General features: G+C 36.1%; 1 protein-coding gene across 2 annotated transcripts; it reads left to right on the top strand.

Annotated features, from left to right (window-relative positions):
• Positions 1 to 3,501: 3,501 nt before the first annotated feature.
• On the top strand, positions 3,502 to 15,827 carry alpk3b (alpha-kinase 3b). 2 transcript variants are annotated; one of them, XM_024294877.2, is made up of 14 exons: positions 3,503 to 3,534; positions 3,764 to 3,996; positions 5,405 to 5,526; positions 5,662 to 5,779; positions 6,769 to 7,984; positions 9,860 to 11,786; positions 12,753 to 12,900; positions 13,013 to 13,140; positions 13,230 to 13,265; positions 13,349 to 13,623; positions 13,823 to 13,911; positions 14,017 to 14,234; positions 14,531 to 14,579; positions 14,694 to 15,827. In XM_024294877.2, the coding sequence occupies exons 2-14, from the start codon at positions 3,869 to 3,871 to the stop codon at positions 15,013 to 15,015; spliced, it is 4,776 nt and encodes a 1,591-aa protein (XP_024150645.1). In that variant the 5' UTR covers positions 3,503 to 3,534; positions 3,764 to 3,868; the 3' UTR covers positions 15,016 to 15,827. The 2 variants fall into 2 exon arrangements, with proteins under 2 accessions (XP_036066924.1, XP_024150645.1); XM_036211031.1 differs by having other exon boundaries at positions 3,502 to 3,996.
• Positions 15,828 to 21,515: the final 5,688 nt, after the last annotated feature.

The following is a 21,515-nucleotide window of genomic DNA, read 5'->3' as shown; positions in this document are numbered from 1 at the left end:
ATTTTATGCAACTTCAAAATGATATATTTTAGTTACTTAACCTTTTATCCATTCATTTAACATTATGAAAGTGTCAAGTTGGTCAATACAGCCCACTGTAAGTCTCTCAGTGTGTCTGTGTTGACACCTAACAACTCAAGACATCTTGGATCCAAGATCTGAGCTGAAAAGGACAGCATGTTCTCATGCTGGGGGTTTCATGTAGCCTCAATAATAGAGATTTAGCTCCAGACTGCAGTAACGTTAAAAGACTGATTCCACTCAGGTTTTTGCTCATTTAAAGAGCTAAAATGCTAGTTTGCTGGTTTTCTTGACAATAAAGTATCTGACTTGGAAGGTTTTACGTATTTTTGTTTGAGAAAATTGTTGACAAAAATGCTCTCAATCTGTAAGGAGGGAAAAACTCACATTGGTGTTCAGTTTTTGCCCTCATTGGCTTCAACTGTTTGTGCAAATTTGTATAAAAATCTAAAACACAGACAATTTGGTTATGTTTGATAAAAAAGCATTAAAGTGATACTCCAAATGCAGAGTTACATTATTTTTGTTGCACAGATTTACTACATCCATTGAGTGTATAATCTATAAAATATGACAATAATATATGACAATAACATATGACAATTGTTACACCTAAATATTTATAAATGTCGGAAATAGTTTTACTCCCAAAACTGCTAGAAGCAATAAACAGTTTATAGAGATTACAACTAAAGAAATCTTAATGGATTCGTGTAAAAAAAAGGGGGAATCTCCTTTATTAAACCATAAATGCAACATAATTTTCACAAAAAAGTTTGTGAAAGCTTACAAAGATATTCACAAGATTTCAGGACTGAAGGAAACACCATTTTCTGACTCAAACTAAACCAAAAGAAAATATAAAAATTCTTCCAAAAGGTCAGGGAGAAAGTGAATCCAAAGCAACATCAAAGCTATGATTTATCAGAAAAAAAAATCTTCATTTTTTTAAGGAAAGGGGACTAATGTTCTTCAGTCTGATATAGGAAATATTGTCCTTTATTAATGATTTAAAGGATATTGTATTGTTATCCAGAGAACCATTCATTTGTGTCTTTTTGTAGGGGACATTTGTTTTAGATCGTGTCCTTTGACTAATCTACTAAGACCCGGTCTGCTTAAATAAGGACACCTTAGCCTTTTACAATGACAGCTCGTGTTAGGTTGGGATCATGGGAAGTTTGGTTTCCTTGGAAGATAACACTGAGTCTATAGAGGTTATAAGTTAGTGAGCTGGTTCTCATGAGGTCAGTGGTAAAAATCAACATTTCAGGTCTGAGTTTGCTTTGCAGCTGCAGGTCTTGGATAAATTGATTTATTTTATTAAAAATATATATATATATACTTGTTCAGCCAGATTTTTTTTCCCCCAATTTGCACCTAAAGAGAAGTTTATTTGTGTGACAAGACAAAGATTAACAAGATAGCAGCAAAACCCTGTCTGCATTTCTTGGAATGTTAGCTTTTATCCTCAGTCAGATCTAGATACTATTTTATTCATTTCATATTTATCTCGAAATAAAGAGTGTTGGAAAATAGGAGTAAAATAGTCATGAAAACTCAACTAAAGATCACCATTTATTAGAAGATGATGGACCAAGAAAACAAAAAAAAAGAGAAGGACGGAGAACAGGTGACAGTTGCCTGACCTGCTTTAAATCATTTAAGGTCTAAGTAGATGTCTAAAAACATAAACACAGACAGACATCTCTGAAGACATTCCAAGTGAAAAGCAATCTAACTCAGGATTCATCAGTTATTATCAAAGATCTTTATAACTAATGACATTTGTTCTTTAATTATATCTAAAAAAGACAGATAATGGTATAATAAATAGTGTTCCTGCAGCCTGATCAGTAGCTGCTCCAGACTAAGCCACAACAGGACTTTGGGAAGTGCTATACATAGTAAAGCATGAAGCAATAGATGCACGAGGCGTGTCCCCACGCTGACCTTTGATGAATTCAGATTAGTGACTGTCAAAAGAGTGATCCAATGGCCATTTTACAAACGTATAGACAGAATAGAACAGCAGCTCCGCAGATTCACTTATACTATATGTTTGTCGATAATGCTTGAATTGTTTTAATTTACCCGCAACATTTTGTGTCTTATTTATTTAATGTGTTGACTTATGTTGTGTTCTAAAAGCAAGAAAACTCATTGGGACGTCCTGTAACACTGAGGCTTTTTTTTTTTTTTTTTAAACACACCCCAACCAGAATAACTTTCCTTTACGCAGAAGCAACTGTTTTTTCCTCAACCCCCCCCTGCGGCATGCAGCCCATGTGTGCATCATGGTTTGGAGGACAAGACCTTCATTTGACAAAGTTCCTTCTCAGATGTTGTGTTATTGTCCATGTTGACAGCAAACCTCCACTTCAATACATCAAGTAAAATTCATATTTTTCAGTTTAATTCTTCTTTTAAGATTGATGTTAAATCTGAAAAAAGAGTTGAAATTGTAAGGAGTTACAATGAAACATAATGGATGGGTGGAACAAAAAACTTAAATAGCTAAAAGGCGGGCACGCAGGCATGTGTAACATGATTCCTATAATTGGATTTATATCTTTGAACCTGATACGCAGAGCTTACTCAGGAAGCAGTAATTTATGGTTGTACAAGTGCCAATCAGTCAGGGCTTCTGGAAGTTGTTTTCCTAAACAAAAAGACGTCATATGTCATTCGTATTTGTTCATTTGTATTTCAAAACATAACAAGCTTATACTTTTTAGGTCTAGTGTGAAGTGAAACTGCTGAGCACTGATGAGTGTGTGCGTCCCGATGTGTATTCCTGTGTGAGCCTGCTTGCATAAAGATAAGAGCAGAGTCAATGGCATCTGCCTATATAAGGCTGTTCTATTCATATTGCATTTCCTCCAGGGATCCAATCAAGTTATCAACCACAGGACAATGCATGCTATAAACAAAAAGATGGATTGCATTTTTAATTTAACAACAGGAATTACTTTAAAACACACTATTATTAAATCATATTGCTTCCTTGTATTGGTTGGAACATTTTTCACTTTATTTACTAAAACATAATCTTGAGGTGAAGTCCCTGAACTATCGTGGTCATCCTCTTGATTGACAAGCTCATGTAACCCAATGCTACACTTGTTTACATTGAGTTTAGAGACAACTAATGCCTATAAACGCTGCCGTTTCTTATTCTTGGAAATTCAATCCAGATGAAAAAAAGTGGTGCAAAATTTGTGTTTTTCAGAACATCTTTGGTTCAACACTGATCAAAACAGTTTCAATTTTTAAAACTTTTTAAAACTTTTTATAACTGCTATAAATTTTTCTTCTTAGATTTTCTTCTGTTTTTTAAATATAAAATACTCCAAAGGCAAGTTTTGGAAAGAGTGATGTGCTTCAGTGCCTATTTGCAGGCCTACTATAAATAGTCCAGGATCCCACGCATGCTCATGTTTGATTGGAAATTGCAGCGCCTTAAGTCAGTCTGTGGGGTATTTGTCAAAGGAGGGAGTCAAACTCTGAATGGTGAGTTCACTGCATGAAAATGACCCTTAAATATTATCGGTGTAAACAACAAAGCATGTGGCGTAAATGCAGATTATTTTAACATCTCGTGAAGACGTTTATTGCTTTGTGTTAAATTTTAAAGAGCAAAAAGTCTAAATAAAGTTTTTATTTTAAAGTAAATGAAGCACTTCCTGCTTTTTTTCTTGGGTTTTCAGTTTTCGTGTGTTTACATCTTGTTGTATTTTAGCCCGGATCAATGTTGGGGAATGCCTAACAGGAAATATTAGAAGACTTCAAAAGTCCATTCCAGGAGAACTTTTTCCTCAACAACAAGCATTGCATCTGTTGGGAAATGAGTTCACGGAGGACAATGACACGCTACTCTTTTGGGAATGGAAGGTCCAGTTTTGGAGATGATGTCAATGGAAGTACTCGGTCTGGCGGTCGAAGCTACCTTTCCAACGTGAGGCCAGAAAACAGGTACAGACTCTCCAGCCTTTGGCTTGAATTTCCCCTGGATGATCTCTACCTAATAGAAACAGCAGTAAATATATATACTTTTCCTTTCAAAGAAGCTCACAGGTTATTTGTTTGTTGCCATGGTCGCCCAGGTCTTAAATAAGCCACAGATTAATATCAGAATTTCATTCATTCACCATGAGCCCTGTTTCATGCCACACAGCAGCTCCTACGTGGAAAGATTTGTTCATGGGACAAGAGGATTTGTCCTTCATGTTTGTTTTCAAATTATAGTTCATGCAGCATTGTTTGACAAATAATAATACTCTATTTTATTTAGACATTTTTAAGCTCTACCGAAAGAGTTGTAGTCCTAGCTGTTTATTTTTTTGATTCATTTTTTATTTTTATTTTTAATTTTTTGATAATTTAAAAGTGTGGAGTTTGAGCTCAAAATATCCAATGGTGTAAAAATGCAAGTCACTCTTTACAGTCAGACTGGAGATCATTTTTAGCTCTGTCAAAAAACGGCTTTACTAATATGCTCCTTTAGTCAAACAGCTGCTAAAAAAAGAAAACATCCTTTGCATCAAAGGAACTTTGAATTCAATCATTTTTGTGATTTATTTATTTTTTAAATAGAAAAAAAAACAGTTGGAGAGAAACAGAAGTGTTCCCAAAATGCCCTTGATGTTTGCATGTATTCAGTATCTTATTTGAATGATTTGTGATTTTCATACACACATAATGTGAGTGTCAAATTATGTTTAAACCTTTATGTTTACAATTTGTCAAAAAGTTTTAGTCTACATGCACTACTGTTACTAACAGGATACAAGTAAATTACAAGAGTGATAAAGTTTTAAACAGTGTTGTATACAAACTATAATAGATCACAAATGACCGATTATTGTTATTTAAAAGTAATTCCTTACCATACAACTATACTGTTTTACAACTGTAACGCATTACCTGACTCACTTTTAAGTTTCCGTATTTATAACACCTGCAGAGCATTAAATGAAGGGACATTTTTTAAACTTTTAGATTAGCGGTGATATGTCATCACAGTATGTTTTCCATTCTGCTTTTCCCTTCTGGTGACAGGGAATCAGCTCCTTCCTTTGAACCCCGTCTTCTGCATCCTCTACTCTAACATCAGCTACCTTCCTGTCTTCGCTTGGCAAAATGACTGCTAATAATGTTGCATGTTTTTGATGGAGAGAAAGCTGCAAACAACTGGAGAACCAACTCTCAGCTTTTGTCATTGTCTTTGAAAATAAATAAAAAGAGAACCTGAAGCAGGTGTGCCAGGGAAAGCCTAAAACAAATGTCTAATGCTAAATGTGCTTAATAGTAAAAGTTCATATAGTTTAACTTGAGGTTTAGAGAAAAATTGAAAGCTGACCAGCCTCTTGTCTTTGAACAGGAGCACCCTCTGTAGTGTGATGGCGCATTTAGCCGAGGAAACACAGCCCTCCTTCATGACAACGCTGAAGTCAAAAGCCGTGTCAGAAAACTGCAATGTAAAGTTCTCCTGTGTGGTTACAGGTAAACACGTCTTTACATCTACATGTTTTTGTAGCCATAGCAAAACGTTTCAAACTTTTGCAAAAACCAGCAGAAATAACACTATCACTATTACTATATTGTCACTATCACTATTTTTTTATTTTTTTGCCCCAGGTTATCCTGTCCCTCAAGTGACGTGGTATAAAGATGACACACAGCTGGACAGGCTTTGTGGGCTGCCCAAATATGAAGTATTCCACAATGGACAAAATCATTCCCTACAAATTTACAAGTATGTATGTCTGTAAAAACTATTATATGATTAGTCTCAAAGTGCACAGAGGTAAATATTTTTAACCCTCAAGAGAGGATATTAAGCGTTAATCAGATTATAGCAAAAATTCATAGAGATAAAGTTTAACTCGGCAAACTTAAAATTTTATTTGGTTATCACCTACACACAAAAAAGAGATTAAATTGCTTTGATAGGGTAAGAATGACAGAGCTTCTCATACAGCACTCTTAATGCAAGTTTGAACTCTAGAAACTGGTATGTGAAAATGTTGCTAGATATTGTGAAAGGATGTAGTTAATCATTTAAGAATTTTTGCAAGTTGTGTAGATGCAGATTTGAAAAGTTTTGGTTTTTGTTTAAAAAAAAAAAAGCAAAGCTTGTAATACCGTTCTGTAGGATAAGCTGTGGGAAAAATAAATGGACTTTCAACATCTATATCTGTGTCTTCAGTGACATTGTGAGCGGATAAAATGTGGTGACACAAGGAACAAAAAAAAATGTCTGAAAGAAAACAGTTTATTTTAATGTTTGAAATGTGAATATTTGACTCCAACACATTGACAAGTCTTTTCTCCAGTTGTTCAAACAATGTGTCTGTTATATTGTAATAGTCTTTACATATGAAGCCAATGTGCAATATCAGAAAGAAGAAAAATATTCGTATGACTCAACTTAAAAAAAAACAAAAAACTTTTAATTAAACCCAAGAGTTTAATGTCTAAAATACTTGGTAATTGTTTTAAATTGTTCTAACATTGTATTTAACCCCTTCATGTGTTACCTTATTTTCAATTATATAAAACAACAAATATTATTCAATGTTTTTTCTATTTAAGATGATGCTAAATTAAGTGAAGTCCCGGATTTAACAGTATGTAGTGAATTAGCGTCATATGACTTGAAGGGGTTAAATTTCTGCAAAAAACGTAACTCATTACTATGACTTTGAAGTAATGAACTCCCTAATGACATCAATTTACTTGTAGTTGCACTGTGGAGGATGCAGCGATATACCAAGCATCAGCCATCAACAGTAAAGGTATCGTCTCCTGCTCCGGAGTTCTAGAAGTGGGTGAGATGAACGAATTCAAGATACACCAGAGGTACTTTGCCAAACTGAAGCAGAAGTCAGGGAGCAGACAGAAGGAGACGGAAGGCAAAGAAAACCAGGAACCGATACGAACCATCAGTCCCGACCGCACTCAGAGAAAACGCCGCTCAACTATGGAAGCCTTTCTCAACACACCAAGCTCCACGGAAGACGAAATCACTGAGGAGAGCCATGTCTCTGTGGATCCTAAAGCTGAGGACAGGCTACAGGAACCCACCGTAGAAGAACCAGAAATGAAACCTGCAGACAGTCCAAACAGAACAGCCTCCGCTGTGACAACCGGACAGTTTAATGACAGTGATACTGGCAGTAAGAATGGAACATACATCTATGATCCTATCGACAAGATTTTCACTCCACATCAATCTAAAACTCCATCCGTTAAAAAGAAAATCAAAATTTCCAGTAGTGCAACAGTTGGTGAAGAAAACACGGGAGCAACCAGTGAGAAGTGGCCAAAAGATGTGAAGAGTTCCACTGCAGCGACTATCTGCAAAGAGACAGCACCAACCAATGACCCTTCAGAGGAGGTTATGGAAGTGGAAAACAAAGTCAGCTCCTCAGTTGTGGAGTCAGACTTACAGAACAAAAATGAAGAGCAACCTAAAAAAGAGGAAGTATTTTCAAAAAGCTCTATGAAGAATGACAACCCATGCATTGACTTATATTCAGAGAAAAAAGATGTTACAGCAGCACATCAGTTGACTTTTTCAAGTCATATTGTGTCTGGATCTGAGGGTGAAAAGTCAGTTCTAGAGAGCAGATGCAAAGATAACAAAGAACATCCAAAAATGAACAACCAAATTCCTTCAACAAAGAAAAGGTCGACTGTTAAATCAACTCTCCTTAGTAAGACCTCATTGAAGGAGAATAGAACAGAAAACGTCAAAATGAAAGAAACGGCTGTAAAGACAGAAGCATCTTCTGGTCAAATTTTTGAACACATTTCCAGTGAGTCTATGGACACATCTTGTAACGATGAGAATCTGCCTAAACGCCCAAGTGAACCGACAAGAACTCATCTGTCTGAGAAAGAAACAAGCTCCAGCCAGGAGATGCAGCCTGTCTCTCTACCAGCTGTGCCAAGTGAGGTGAGTGAACCCTTTCTGATGAGCTCACGACTGCTTTGTGCCGCCAACACAGACTCCATCAGCATGTGAACATCCCCGAGCTATATATAATTTTTACAAGCATGCCAGTGCTGGGTGACGGGCATTAAATGACGCACGTATTGACAGTTGCAACAGGTAGTAGTGGGGGCAGAGCCTTTGTGTGAGTCTCCTCGGATCAAAATATGTTAACATCTAAGAATGACATAAATTAACAAAACTATCTGTATTATTTCTTTTTACTTAAAAAATATTGTTTCATTCTTCTAAACAGTTGTTTGAGGAAATTTTTGATTAAAAGTAACTTTTAGCCAGCAAAGTTAAGTTTGATTTGCTCAATTGCAAGATAAGGACAGCTGGATCGGGTCACATGGTGGTTAGCGCTCTCTGTGTGGAGTTGTATGGGTTTTCTCCGGGCAACATTCCTTCCACAGTCCAAAAACATGCGTCATGGGTAAATTGGTGTCTCTAAATTGCTCCTTGGGCAAGTGTGTGAAGGTGCATGTATACCGGCTGCATCGACTCACATTAAAACAGTCACTTTGAATGTAAAGTCTTTGCAAACACGCAGACCAGAATTTTGGGCGTCCGCATTTGGAATGCCCGTGATCGCGCGTAGCTACACAAGTTAATAGTTCCGCCGCAAGCTCTATGTTCAAATCGGGCATTCATTTATTGCTCTCTTAAAGTTCATCTGGTTGAACATTTTCATGCTGAATCGCGGAAATGCGAGTGTAGCGTCCACTTCAAAACACAGAATTAGTGTACCAAGTTTGTAAACTTGATCAAGAAGAAGAAACTATTAATTGGAGTTTATGCCTGTTTAATTTGTGCCAAAACTGAGATTTATAGGAACAGAGCTCTGAAAACAAAAAGCCTGGAGCAAGATTTATGAGATTTGCACTGCTCTGATGCTCTACCTGTTATACGTTTGTTTGAAAGCCAACTTTTATTTTTACTTCTTATCTTAAGAAAGTTATTTTGTCATTACCAAAATAAACTATTATTGTTTAAATTTTAAATATTTAAAGAGCTGACTTTGATAAAGAAACTCTTGAAAACAGCATCCTTACTTAGCACAACCGTATTTTGCCACAGAAAGATTACCTGTCTTGCTTATGCAATCACTCTTACCTCACCAGCATGTTGAGTACTGACAGAACTGAGAGCTGAGACTAAACACTGCACGACCAAAGCAGTCCTTAAAATAATTGAAATTCCTTCCCTGCCACCCTTAAATGTAAAATAGCAGCCTTCATGACGGGGCTCTAGTACGTCCCAGTCCACTTCCAAGAAGCTGCGGAAGGAAATCCGATACGCTGGCGGCTGCCATGAACTTGTTTAAGAAAATGTGACTGATAGTTGAGATAATGTGGTAGTGGTCCATACAAGGAAAAAGAAAAGGTTTATCAGACAAACAAGCACACACCTTTATACAGCTGAGGCATGCTCGTTTTTGGTCTCGCTTGTGTGGCTAATACTGCTAAAGCAATAAACTTTATGTTCATGAATGTTTTTAGTCATGATTAATGCATTTACATTTTTAACTGACTAAACCAAACATCAGGAAAGCTATAGTTATAAGTATATTTGATAATGTTAATTAAAGAGCTGAAAATTATTTTAATTTTAGAAAGACATTCATGATTGAATGATTGAAATCAATCAGGTTAAAATGCAAACATAGTTTGTCTCTATCTTTTATTTAGCTTTTTTCTACATCTAAAGCGTTCTCATTCCTTTCTCTGTGTGTTCTTAGTTACTGTGTTGCTGTTTTTAAAATTGCATGTGTTTATCCATGTCCAGCATAGCCGGGGATAAGAGAATACGTATTTACAGACGGTGTTATGTCCCAAGGTTATCCAGTCCTGTACAAAGAGGAACAGGAATGATGTGGCGTTGAAGCCTGAGCTACCACCTGACAAATGTACAGTTGGATCACCGCTGCAACAAAAGACCGGTGAAATCCAGACCTCCACCTTGGGCAGTGATCCTCATGGAACGACTGACAAAATGGCCAGAGAGAGTAATACTTCAATCAAATCAAGTCAAAGCTCCCCACCAGTTTTGACACTTAAGAAGAAGTTACCTCAAGTTTCCAAGGGTTGTGTTTTCCCTGTTAGCAAACAAAAAAATGCCGATAGACCTCTACAAACTGTTAAAGGGAAAGAAGTACAAGATCAAGCAGAAGTAGGGCTCAATGAGGTAGATAAGTTGTTAATACGGACTAAAGATTTGGCCTCCGATGAGAAAATGGAGACAGAAACTGTTGGTACACTTATGATTGAACAAATGAAAGAGGAAAAGACTGGGAATGTGGATCCTAAAGATTCCACAAAGACAGATATGAAGAAGGAAAACAATTGGTCAAATTTACAAAATTCAAAGTCAAATGTGCATGAAAACATGCACGAGACTGCTCATCAAGAGATGGCAAAGACTCCTGCAAACACAGACCCGTTAAAGGTGGACTTCAATGAAATACAAAAGCCAGTGACAAAAGTTATATCTATTGCTGAACTTTTAAGATCACAAATAAAGGCTCTTGATTTAACATCAACACTATCAGTCTCCAGCATCCCAGTCCATTCTAACTTAGCCCCAGATCCTGGGACAACAGCTACTGCAGTGTGCAAGGAATTAAAAGAGGATAAAGGGAAACTGAAGACAGTTAAGCCGGACATTGACACTAAGCCAAAACCTGAAGTCCAAGCTACCAAAACCATAAAGGAAACACTTATGGAGATTTATCAGCAAGTGATTGAAACTGAACAGAAACAAATTCCAACTTCAAGTGAGGCTTCAACAGTTCAACCTTTGCATAGGCCTGACCACACCCCTATTCTCACTGGAGGTGATGCAAATGATGAACAAGTTGATAGAGATTCCCGAGAACACAATGAGGAAGCAATGGACATCAGCAAAGAAAGAGATGTTTCCCCGACCAAGACCATCAGTCCAGACAGCGTTCCTCTTTTGGATTCAAGCAAGGGACTTCTAAACATACATCAGACAGTTTCAAATTTGCCAGAAACCGTCATTCCAGAGTCTGGATCTCCACTCATACAAACACCTGAGGAGTCAAGTATTCCAGAGACAAATGCGACTATCTTGAAGCACCTTGCAGGTGAATCTGTTCAAGTTCAAAGAAAGGGAACACACAAATTGATTCCAGAAATAAGAGTAAATAGCAAAAAGGAGGAGGAAGTTACTAGAATTGGTATGAAAAGCCTTTCTAGTTCGTGCAAAATGGAAGACCATGTAACAAACACAGAGTCAGTTCAGGCGGTACAAATCTCCTCCAATAGTGGTGACCTTGGCAATGTGACACAAGCAAAGGATATCATTCCTATTCAGCAGGAAAGCTCTTTAGTTGAGAAAAATGTCAGGTCTGAGTCATGCGTTGAAACTTCAGAGCAAAATCCAGGATTAAAAAGGAGTGACACCATTTCTGTCACCCCTTCTGCTACTCCACAAGAGCTGGCCTCTGGGGCACGCCGCAAAGTCCCAGCACCCAAATCCAAACCTGAGGGGCCCACTGATGGAGAACCACAGAAAAAGGAGGCAGTTCCCACCAATTCTCTGACCCAGTCGTCGTCTCCAAGTCTGTCTCGACGCTCACCTCTGCTGCAGCCAACAGTGGAACAAACCTCCACAGCAGAGAGACGATCTCCACTCCTCACCAGACGAAAGACAGCGTCTGAAAACCAGTCTCCCAAACAGCCGGTTATTGACCAGAGTAGCACTAATGAGGGACGTGTAGACAAACAAAGCCCCTTTAAAGGTAAGTAATAACAACAATCACAATTTTTTAAGAATAACCACAAATAAAATTAAAAAGATCAAATTACCTAAAGTGCAAAATGTTGTTTTTATTTCACTTATATTTAACCCTAGGACACTTTCACTATAAAAAGTTACACAATCAATTTTTAGCCGATATACCCAATTGAAAATGTTTCTAATAAAAAATAGATAATAACATGACAACACAGGATAAATTAAAGTAGTTATTTTTTTATTCTCAACTGTGGTTTATGTAGCAAAATGGAAAAAAAAACATTGGAAGATACTAAAAACTTGCTGAAAAATTAGGAATTTGAGAAGAAAAATTTCCTAAAAAAATAATTATACTGGAGACTTGGCCTTTGGTCCATCCTGAGACATGTGAGACTTTACTCAGGGACCCAAGAAATTCAGAAGAATGCAACATATTGAAAATCATGTAAAATACTTTAGCTCAAATGAAAATCACCCGGTGATAGTGCTCTAGGGTTAAGTGGCATTAGAAGATAAGAGGGTCTAATAATATTAAGTCACAATAACATTATTGTGAACAGAACAATTCTAATCAGTGTTCAGTAATAATAATACAAAAACGAAACAACCAAAGTGAGCTCCATCAGCTTCATTTCTTTTTTTTTTTTAATGACCTTTTGGTTTTAAGGTCAGTTAATTTCTCTGACCTTGCCTCTGACAATTGACAGATCTTGTTAAGACATTTGGATGTTCACATTTTAATAGGATTTTGATGCCTTTATCTACCAACTATTGGTGTCTCAAGGTACATAAAGAATGCAATGAGGACCTAACAAATTATTTACAAATGCAACTTTTCAATTCACGTCAAAATTGTCCAAATATTTGATCTGTATTGCAAAAATTAATAAATGTAAGTGACTAATAAGTCCTGGGGACTTGCTATGTAAGATTTCAGAGCATGTTGTCTGAGTGTGTTCTTTCTTTCCAGCTCCTCAGGTGATCCGTAAAATCAGGAGTGAGATGTTTGCAGATGCCTCTGGACACTTGAAACTGTGGTGCCAATTCTTCAATATTCTTAGTGATTCTGCTGTCAAGTGGTTTAGGAATGAAGAGGAAATCACTCAAGTGACAAGAAAGTAAGCCATTATCTTCACTTGCATTGATGCTAGTCTAGTCATGTTTCTTAAACTTTCATAAATGTGGGAATAAATTGGTTTGATGATGATCTAAAGTGTTTGTTCATTTCAGGGCTGGGGATGAATCTCAGGTGAATCTTGCCATTGTTCAGGCATCACGCAAGGATGCTGGTGTTTATGGATGCTCGATTACTAATGAATTTGGGACAGCTTCTACAGACCTTCTTCTCAGTGCAGACAGTGTGTATTTTTTAACTTTAAGCCATTAAAAGTTTATACCTTTCAACATGTCTCAAAACAGTAATATTATGTCTGTCATCCCCTTGCAGTTTTGGCAGGGATGTTTCTTCGGGAAGACCTTGGTGGTGAGATGAAGTTTCCACCACCACAATGTTAATATTGATCCAAAAATGTTTAAATGAATTCATTTTTATCTTTATCTGTTCAGTCGGTGAAGAAATTGAAATGACACCCCTGATCTTCAATAAGGGTTTGGCTGATTCTGGGATCTGGGGCAACAAATTCTTTGGACGCATCATAATGACAGAATCTCACATCGGTGACGGCTGCTCCCATAAAGCCTGGAGAGCAAAAGTCATCTACGGTCTGGAGCCTGTGTTTGAATCTGGTAACACATGCATCATCAAAATACGCAGTCCTGTCTCTTATGAGGGAAGAGAGGAGAGCTGCCTCATAGACAAGAACCTGGATTTGACGAAGCAGGTATTAAAGTTTCATTTTTTTAATTAATCTTTGACATTATGGTATAAGATTAGATTGAGCATATTTGCAATTCCGGCATCAAAGCTTTTTTTTCCACCCACACAGGATTATCATGACACTAATCAAATTAATATAGGGGTTGAAGTGATGCCTATATGAAGGCTGCCTTGAATATTCTTCACTGTTTTTGTGTTTTCAGGAATGTAAAACACAAAACTTGGCTCGGGAATACTGTAAAATCTTCTCCACAGAAGCCAGAACTATAGAAAGCTTTGGACCCTGTCTTGAGTGAGTAAAATTTTTAATTCAAAGTTACTGATTTGTTAGATTGATGTTTAAAAACTGAAGCTAGATTATATCAAAGTTATTGACATGATGGTCTCTGCCACACAGGGTGATTCCAGTTTACTTAATGTTTCGACCAGCAAATGTTGTCCCCTATGCCACAGTGGAGATGGATCTGACCGGGGTGTATCAGAAATACTCACATCTGGATCATAAAGGCAGGTTAGATATGAGGACTGGTTCTGTGGTGGAGCAGAAGTGTTGTGCTTTTCAGCACTGGATGTTCCAGTGGACTAACGGCAATCTTCTGCTGACCCGACTGGAAGGTGAGTCCAAAAAACACTCAGAACAACTAGCACATGATGCTAATTGTTGAGTTGAGTCAAGCATGGTAGTTTTCACTAAATGTTGCAACAAATGACACCAAAAAGGGTGGAGGTTTGTTTTTTCACATACAGTTTTTTTGCAGGAAAACATGAATATTTCGAAACTATGACACATAATGTGTAGTGTTTTGACAATGTTTTATTCCAAGATTTTCAATTATATAATTATATAAATAATCTCAATAATATTCACAAATGACATCACACGAAAGTAATTCTGTGGTTTTGTTTTGCAGGTGTCGACACAAAGATCACCAATGTTGGAATTTCTGTTAAATCAACAGGGTTTGTGTTTTTTAAAATCACATTTCATTGTGAAAATCTCATTTTACGGGTAATTTACATTTCTACAGATCATGACCGTCATTCAGCTTTGATGGATGCTGCGCTTTGTTGCAGGTATCAAGGATTACCAGTTGAAGGAAATCCCCAAATGTTCGAGCAGTTTATCTCACAGCATAAGTGCAACTACTTCTGTGGCCTGCTGGGTCTCAGATCTTTAAAGGTTTTGGAATCTTTAACCACACCGACAAGGTCAAAAGGTTCCAGGAGCCCTTTACTTCAGCGCAAGATGACCGCCAGCCCGTCCAGTCCTCAGAACAGCAGGAAAGCCGCCGGTAGCCCCAGGCTGTCCAGGAAAGTGGAGCAAGATGGTTGCAAGACCCCTGCTCAACAAAAGGCTGCAGAGCCTCCCAAAAGTGACTCGCTTGACATAAAATAAAGGTGTATTAATAGTAAAATAATGAAAGATATCCAAAGTTGACTGAATTACTACATAGTTCATTGTAGTTTTTGTTTTTGCAGCCACCATTCCTTCTTTGATGCCACTTGCTGGGGCAAAAATGTGTCACCTTTTGAACTTTGAGGCTGAATCACCTCAGGATTTGCATTATTTCATAATTAAAGCACCAGTGATCTAATTTTTTTAAAGCTTTTTCTGTTTCTTTTCTTCATGTTTTGACATTGAGACCTTTTTAAACTAAAGTGGCATTACATTTTACAGTCTGTAAGGTTTAGATCGTACAGCAAACTTTGTAACGGGGGAAGTAATCGGACTGTTCTTGTCTTTCAGAATAGAATTGAAGTCAGTGTTGCGTCACATGACACTGTTGCACAGTTGCCATGCTGATGGGTGTTTGTAATGGATGTAAAAGTGTTTACTTGCATTTTTTTTTGTCTTTGCACTATGTATTTTCAGAAACTGCTCCACTCAAAGCAACAATAAAAGAGGCTTTATGAATGGAGATGTTTTTTTTGTTTTTTTTTTTTTGCATCTGAGGGAAGCTTACACAAAAACCTTCACTTGTATCAAGCATAAATACTTTCTTGTGTTATTAAGTTACATTGGTGAACATGAAAGTAATTTTTATATGTTGGATTTCAATCATAATGACACTAGCTATGATTTATGACATGACACTACATAAATGTGTTCTTTTGACAGTTTAATGTGTAGTAAAAATGAATGGCAAGTCTTCAAATACACATTAGATGCATAAAAACTTACATCTCTTTTATGTTGCATTTGCACTAAAAGTGTTTTTCATTGCAGCTATTGTTTCCAAAAAAATTACATCTCTGTAGATCATTGAATATTTTATCAGATAACTAATATATAAATTCAAAACCGTCAAAGAGTTCAGTTTGTACATGCACAATCTGTCATTGTTTGCAGGAAGAAAGGGTAACTTCATCACGATAATGAGAAGTGATTCCAGGTCATTAGTGACTCATCGGTTATGTAAGCAGTGGCCTCACACATTTACAGTGAGCAGTGATGCTAAATTGAATGTTAAGTTGCTGTTAAGAAAGGTGTAAGGTGTCTCTTCTGATGTTGTCCTGTGGAATTAGAAGGTAACATGTTTTCTACAGAGGACACAGGTGACACACTCAGGTGTGGAGTTTTTTTATTTTTTACTGCACATGTCTATGTTTATTTAGTTTGTATGTAAGTTGACAGTCTTGCAAACATGTCACCACACACAAAAGTCCTATATCTGTGTGAAGTCGCAAAAGCACAGGTTGGCAATAAAAGACATTTTCCTTTATCAAATGTGTTTTTCTACAAGCTTTTATAATAAAATCCAGGTTGATTGATTGATTCATTTATTCAAGTTTAGTCATTCATATGGTACCTTAAAAGAATTGCAGTCAAACAAACCGCCGTACATTAAAAGCTCAAAAACATTACAAAAAACAACGAAGTGGTTAAAAATTTTGTAGGCAAAAATATAAATTAATGCAATAAAAAAAACACCAGATTAAAGCAAAGTAACAAAAAACACTATAAGACACCAGGAAAGCAGAATATAGGTTATGATAAGTTTTTTTTTTTTTTTTTATGCACTTTGAGGATGTTTGCTGAATTCTCAGCGGTAACACGTTCCACTGCTTCAGTGCACAGATTGAAAATGACATTTTACCTCTAAGCTTCCTGTTGGACCTCTGTACCGCCAGGAGATTGGTTAATTGTTTTATTTCGAGCAATTTTCAGCAATAAATATAAATAAAAAGACAATAAAAATACATAAATATGCCAAATCTGTTTGAGATATTCCTAAATTAATAGAGAGTAAATAAAATAAAAATATGCTATCTTATTGACATTATTAAGCAGACATTAATAAATAGACAATACATTGAATCCATTAAAAATAATGATTTTAAAATAGAGTTTGATTAATTGCTTGAAAGTGAGTGGGAAGAAGCAAATGCACGTAATCTCATCCCTCAGAATTTAAAATTTGAGAATAAAATAGCAATCAAACCCTTAGCAGCAGCATTTGATAGTCTTTGACAACAATTATAACCAATTTGGCAAGACGTGAAGGAACCAAAGTGAGTTAACTTGCTTCAGTCTGAAGGATCCTGTCAGATACTTGAATGGAACCGTCCACTCATTACTTTCATTTGTTTGGTCAGAGTGACTTCAGTGTGGCACCAACATGGAAAAAATTAGGGCAGTCATGGCACAACACGTCTGCCACCTGCTGTTAGTTAGTTCAATCTCCAGCCACTGATGGAAAAATAAACGAGTAAAAAGCATGAGCAAGTGGAAAATTACGTAACAAGGAGATGTGTGTCTTCTTATCGTGGGACAGATGACTTTATCAAGTCTTCTGAAAAGCCCAAAGTTATATTCAACATCAGAAAAACCAAATACAATTTGGAACTGCTTCAAAAAAATAATAAATCAAAAACATTTAAGTGGTGCACAGTCAGAAAAGTAGAAAAACTCTGATCCAGAAATTTCCTGTAAGTTATTTAAAACTGGAATTATGAGAGGAATGGAGAAATTACAGAGAAATGATGTATTGGCACAGCTCCTCATTGTGAGTAACTCTGACGAAATGCCGTGAAGCATTAATACCCATGATAAGACTCAGAAAATGAAAGAATTGTCAGTCCTTAACTGTTGAAATTTTTCATGTACATTCCGGCCAAAGTGATTCTTATTACCTTTAATAAGATTTAATGTTAAGTTAATGTGAATATCTTCTCCTCAGCATGCAAATTTTTAGCACTTTAAACACATTTATAGCATTCAAACTCACATTCGGATTCATTAGGTACCAACAAGTAAAAATAGGCTCAAGTCGATTTGTTTAGGCAGTTCTAGCACTTCTCATGACTCATGGGCATTTGATAAGAATAGAAAAAAATGGTTGAACAAAGCTGTACACGGCAGTTTTTAGAAAATAAACATTGAGGACGGAGTCTTTCACATCTGATTGAATCGAATAAAAAGCAAAGAGGGAAGAAAGACGTTCAAGCTGGGCAGTGTAGTGTGAACAAGCTGTGATTCTGACCTCACATTGTTGGATCTGACTCACCTCAATTAGCATCAGTAGGCCAATGTGGTTGTGACCATTTAGGCAGATTATATGAAAAGGATCACACCTTCCTAAATGCCACAGACTAGCTGGCATTTGGAAATAAGTTTTATCTCCACTCTTCCAAAAGTCGCACATTGCCACTGGTTGCTAAGTTGACCGTTAATGCCGTGTTAATCTACCGTATCACAGGAAGGTTTTGCTGACTATGAAATAATGCCATTCTGATACATATCTTTATAGTATTTTCTCTCACAGGTCCGAAAGGCTAAATCAACATGCAATCAGTGCTGTCTTCTTATGTTTGATGTTGCAGTGGAAAACATGAAATCATTTATAATTTAAGGATATAATTCCTAAGAAAATGACTGTTTAAAAAAACATGAAATAAAAACATCAGTTTAAGAAGAAAGAGCTGAGAGTGATTTATTTTTATTTTATGTTGGGGTGAGGGAACTCTGTAATTTGAATTAAGCAAATAAATATGCATTTTCTGTACTTCAGTCATCAAGTTCATCAAGGTCATGGTGGATCTGATCTCCACTGTTTCTGGTCAAAACAGAGTTCAAATTTGACAGGTTGAAAGTGACATGTCCTACTAGTGGGATAACCCTGCAATACAGAAGAATACAAAGCATCATTTTACAGTCATAGATCTCACATCATTTATGTTGGGAAAATGGTTCTTTTGTATGCTAGATTAAAATGAAATAAAATAAAATCGGGAATGAATTGAAGGATGTTAACATTTCCCAATAACAGACTCCAGTACTGAAGAATCTGATATCATGAATAACCCCATATTGCCTATTGTCGCACATATGCGACAAACTAATTTAGGTCTAAAATTATCTAAATGTAGCATCTACTTAAAAGCAAAATCATATACTATTCCTTTTTTTCTATAGGTGGACACAGATTAAGGCTCTAAGGGGATAATAGGAAAATTAAAAAATGAAATCTGCACATCTTAATGACTTTCTACCACATGAGTAAGCCCTTGCTCATTGCTGTTCACAGTATATCATAGTGAACCTCTGTGTTTTCTTCTGTAGCCTTTGGTCTGTAAAGTGTGTTTGTGAATGTGTCCCTCTCCTTCTTCCTATAGATTCCTTTCACTTTGCATTATTCTGCTTCCAAACACAGTCATGCCGTGGATTCTGATTGTAGCCATTGACTTACAAAGAAAATAAGTTAATGAGTAACTCAGCTGTACAGCGTAGACACCTGCTGTTTTTTCCTATGTTTGGTTATTCATGCATCAGGCACGTACTGCCTGCAGAACAGAAATCTTTCATATTAAGGGTAGAAGTCAACTGTGACATACTCATTAGCACACATTTAACTGTAGATCCAAACATTCTTAAACTCATATCTTAGGTTTTTTGATCAGATCTTCAGCACTATGCAGTTTTTTTTCTGTTTAATTTCCCAACCCTAATTTGATCACCTGACAAACAAAAGTAAACCTAATATGTATTTTCCAATTTAATATTTTAACTTTATATCATATTTTTCTTTAAATGTAAATTTACTAGAATTTGCTTACTTAAGTTTACTTTAATTACTTTGAATAACTATCTTTATAATGTGATTTTTTTTCAAATAAATTCTTCTTGCAAAAATATAAGCAAGTAGCATAAATTGGCCGTAAAATATTAAGATTGTCATTAAGCTGAACAGTTTATTGTTGTTCCAAAGTCACATGACTTGTCTCTTTAAAGCTCGACTAAAGAAACAACTGGAAAAAAAATGTAACCTTTCATAGATCTTGTTTTTAGTTTCAAAAAATATATAGATAAAAAAGCAAAAAAACAATGCTTTACCAAAAAAGTACATATCATTTGTTTAGAATTGAACAAAAAAAACCATTAAGAATTTTTCTCAAGCCAATGTGCATTTTTAAATCATAGCATTCTCATTGGACAGGCTTTCCCCCAAAAAGTACCACCTACAGCATTAAAGGGTTAAGTGTAACTGATGATTCAGCACTCAGAAAAACTGCTCGGTTACATGTTTATGTGGTCGATGTTGACATGCTGAGTTTATAGCACAGCCTACTTCAAAAAGTAATTAATTAATTTTGGAAATTAAACTGGACAATATTACATGTGCGTTCCGCAGGAAAAAAAAATCCATCTGAAAGAAACAATTAAAATGCCTCAAATGATTAATTTGTCACTTTTATTGTCAATATTGTTATTAATCACAGAGATAGACTACATCCCTCTTTTTAACAACTGTTGAAAATTTTCACAAACTCCCTGCTGCCTGATCTATAAATTCTAATTTGGTTACTTTTATTTGATGCAGCTTTAGAAGTTTTGCCCCTCTGACATTATCTGAAAATGATCATGCAGAAGGAGTGGACAAAAAAAATTTAAAAAGACCAAATCAAGTTGTATTGACTTGTCATATTGTGGTGACACTAAAGAGCTCTACAGAATTAAAAAAAAAAAAAAAAAAAACGTGTTTCAAACTGAAAAAATAAAAGCAGATCTTCAAAACCATTTTTTTGGTCATGGATTTTTTAGATCACACACAATGACCTTAACCCTCCAATCCACACCCGATATCCTGGTAAAACATGGGATAAAATGACATGAAATATAGGTCTAGGAGTAGAAATCTGGCTTGATGCTTAAGTGAGGAAAGGACATCCACACCAGCGATCCCTACTCACAGAGCATCACCACAGGATCCTTCCTTATATAAAGCACCCAGACCCAGCAAATCACACTACAGGCATCCTGTCCACCAAAAAGACTTACTTACTGGTAGATCCCCATGAGGAAAACTCTGGAGTTAGTGAAACAAAATGTAAAAAATAGAATACATAGAAGTAAAATTTCAAATAAATAAAATACTGAATAAAATCTCAAAATGTTAATAATGTATCCATTATTCTAGTATAAAACCTTTTTCATTAATTAAAAAATACACATCTTTTTTTAAAGGTAGACGGAATTCTCAAAATTGTATACTAAAACCAAAAGAAAAAAATACATATTTTCAATGTTGTACTCAAATATATTGAGGCAAATAAATATTTAAACACCCTGTGATTTTGCATGTTCATAAAGAGGTGAATCTCCACTGAGAGATAATCTAAAATGTAATCTGGAAATCACAATGCATGATATGTTAGATACTTCATTTCTGTCTCAAAGCTGTGCCAGGGTGTCTACAGAATCTAGAAGTATTCTCCCTATACAGTACAATATTCTCTCTATATAAAGAGAATACTGTGTATATAGTAGTAAACAAAGGGATGATGGGAAATTAGAGCAGGCTTACTCCACCAACAGTCCCGCCCACAACTCAGAGGCAAACTTCTAATGAACTCCTGCCGTTCTGAATAAACTATGTCCTGGAAAAAGACACATGT

The sequence above is a fragment of the Oryzias melastigma genome, linkage group LG3 (genome assembly GCF_002922805.2).
Source record: "Oryzias melastigma strain HK-1 linkage group LG3, ASM292280v2, whole genome shotgun sequence".
Classification (NCBI taxonomy): Eukaryota; Metazoa; Chordata; class Actinopteri; order Beloniformes; family Adrianichthyidae; genus Oryzias; species Oryzias melastigma.
This window is presented reverse-complemented; position numbering and strand designations above follow the sequence as displayed.

Bases quoted from the DNA above. Each gene is read 5' to 3' on its own strand.
- alpk3b (XM_036211031.1), top strand. From the start codon at position 3,869: ATGAGTTCACGGAGGACAATGACACGCTACTCTTTTGGGAATGGAAGG. The intron at 3,997-5,404 runs GTACAGACTCTC...GTCTTTGAACAG, and splicing joins AACGTGAGGCCAGAAAACAG to GAGCACCCTCTGTAGTGTGA. The intron at 13,266-13,348 runs GTGAGATGAAGT...TTATCTGTTCAG, and splicing joins TCTTCGGGAAGACCTTGGTG to TCGGTGAAGAAATTGAAATG.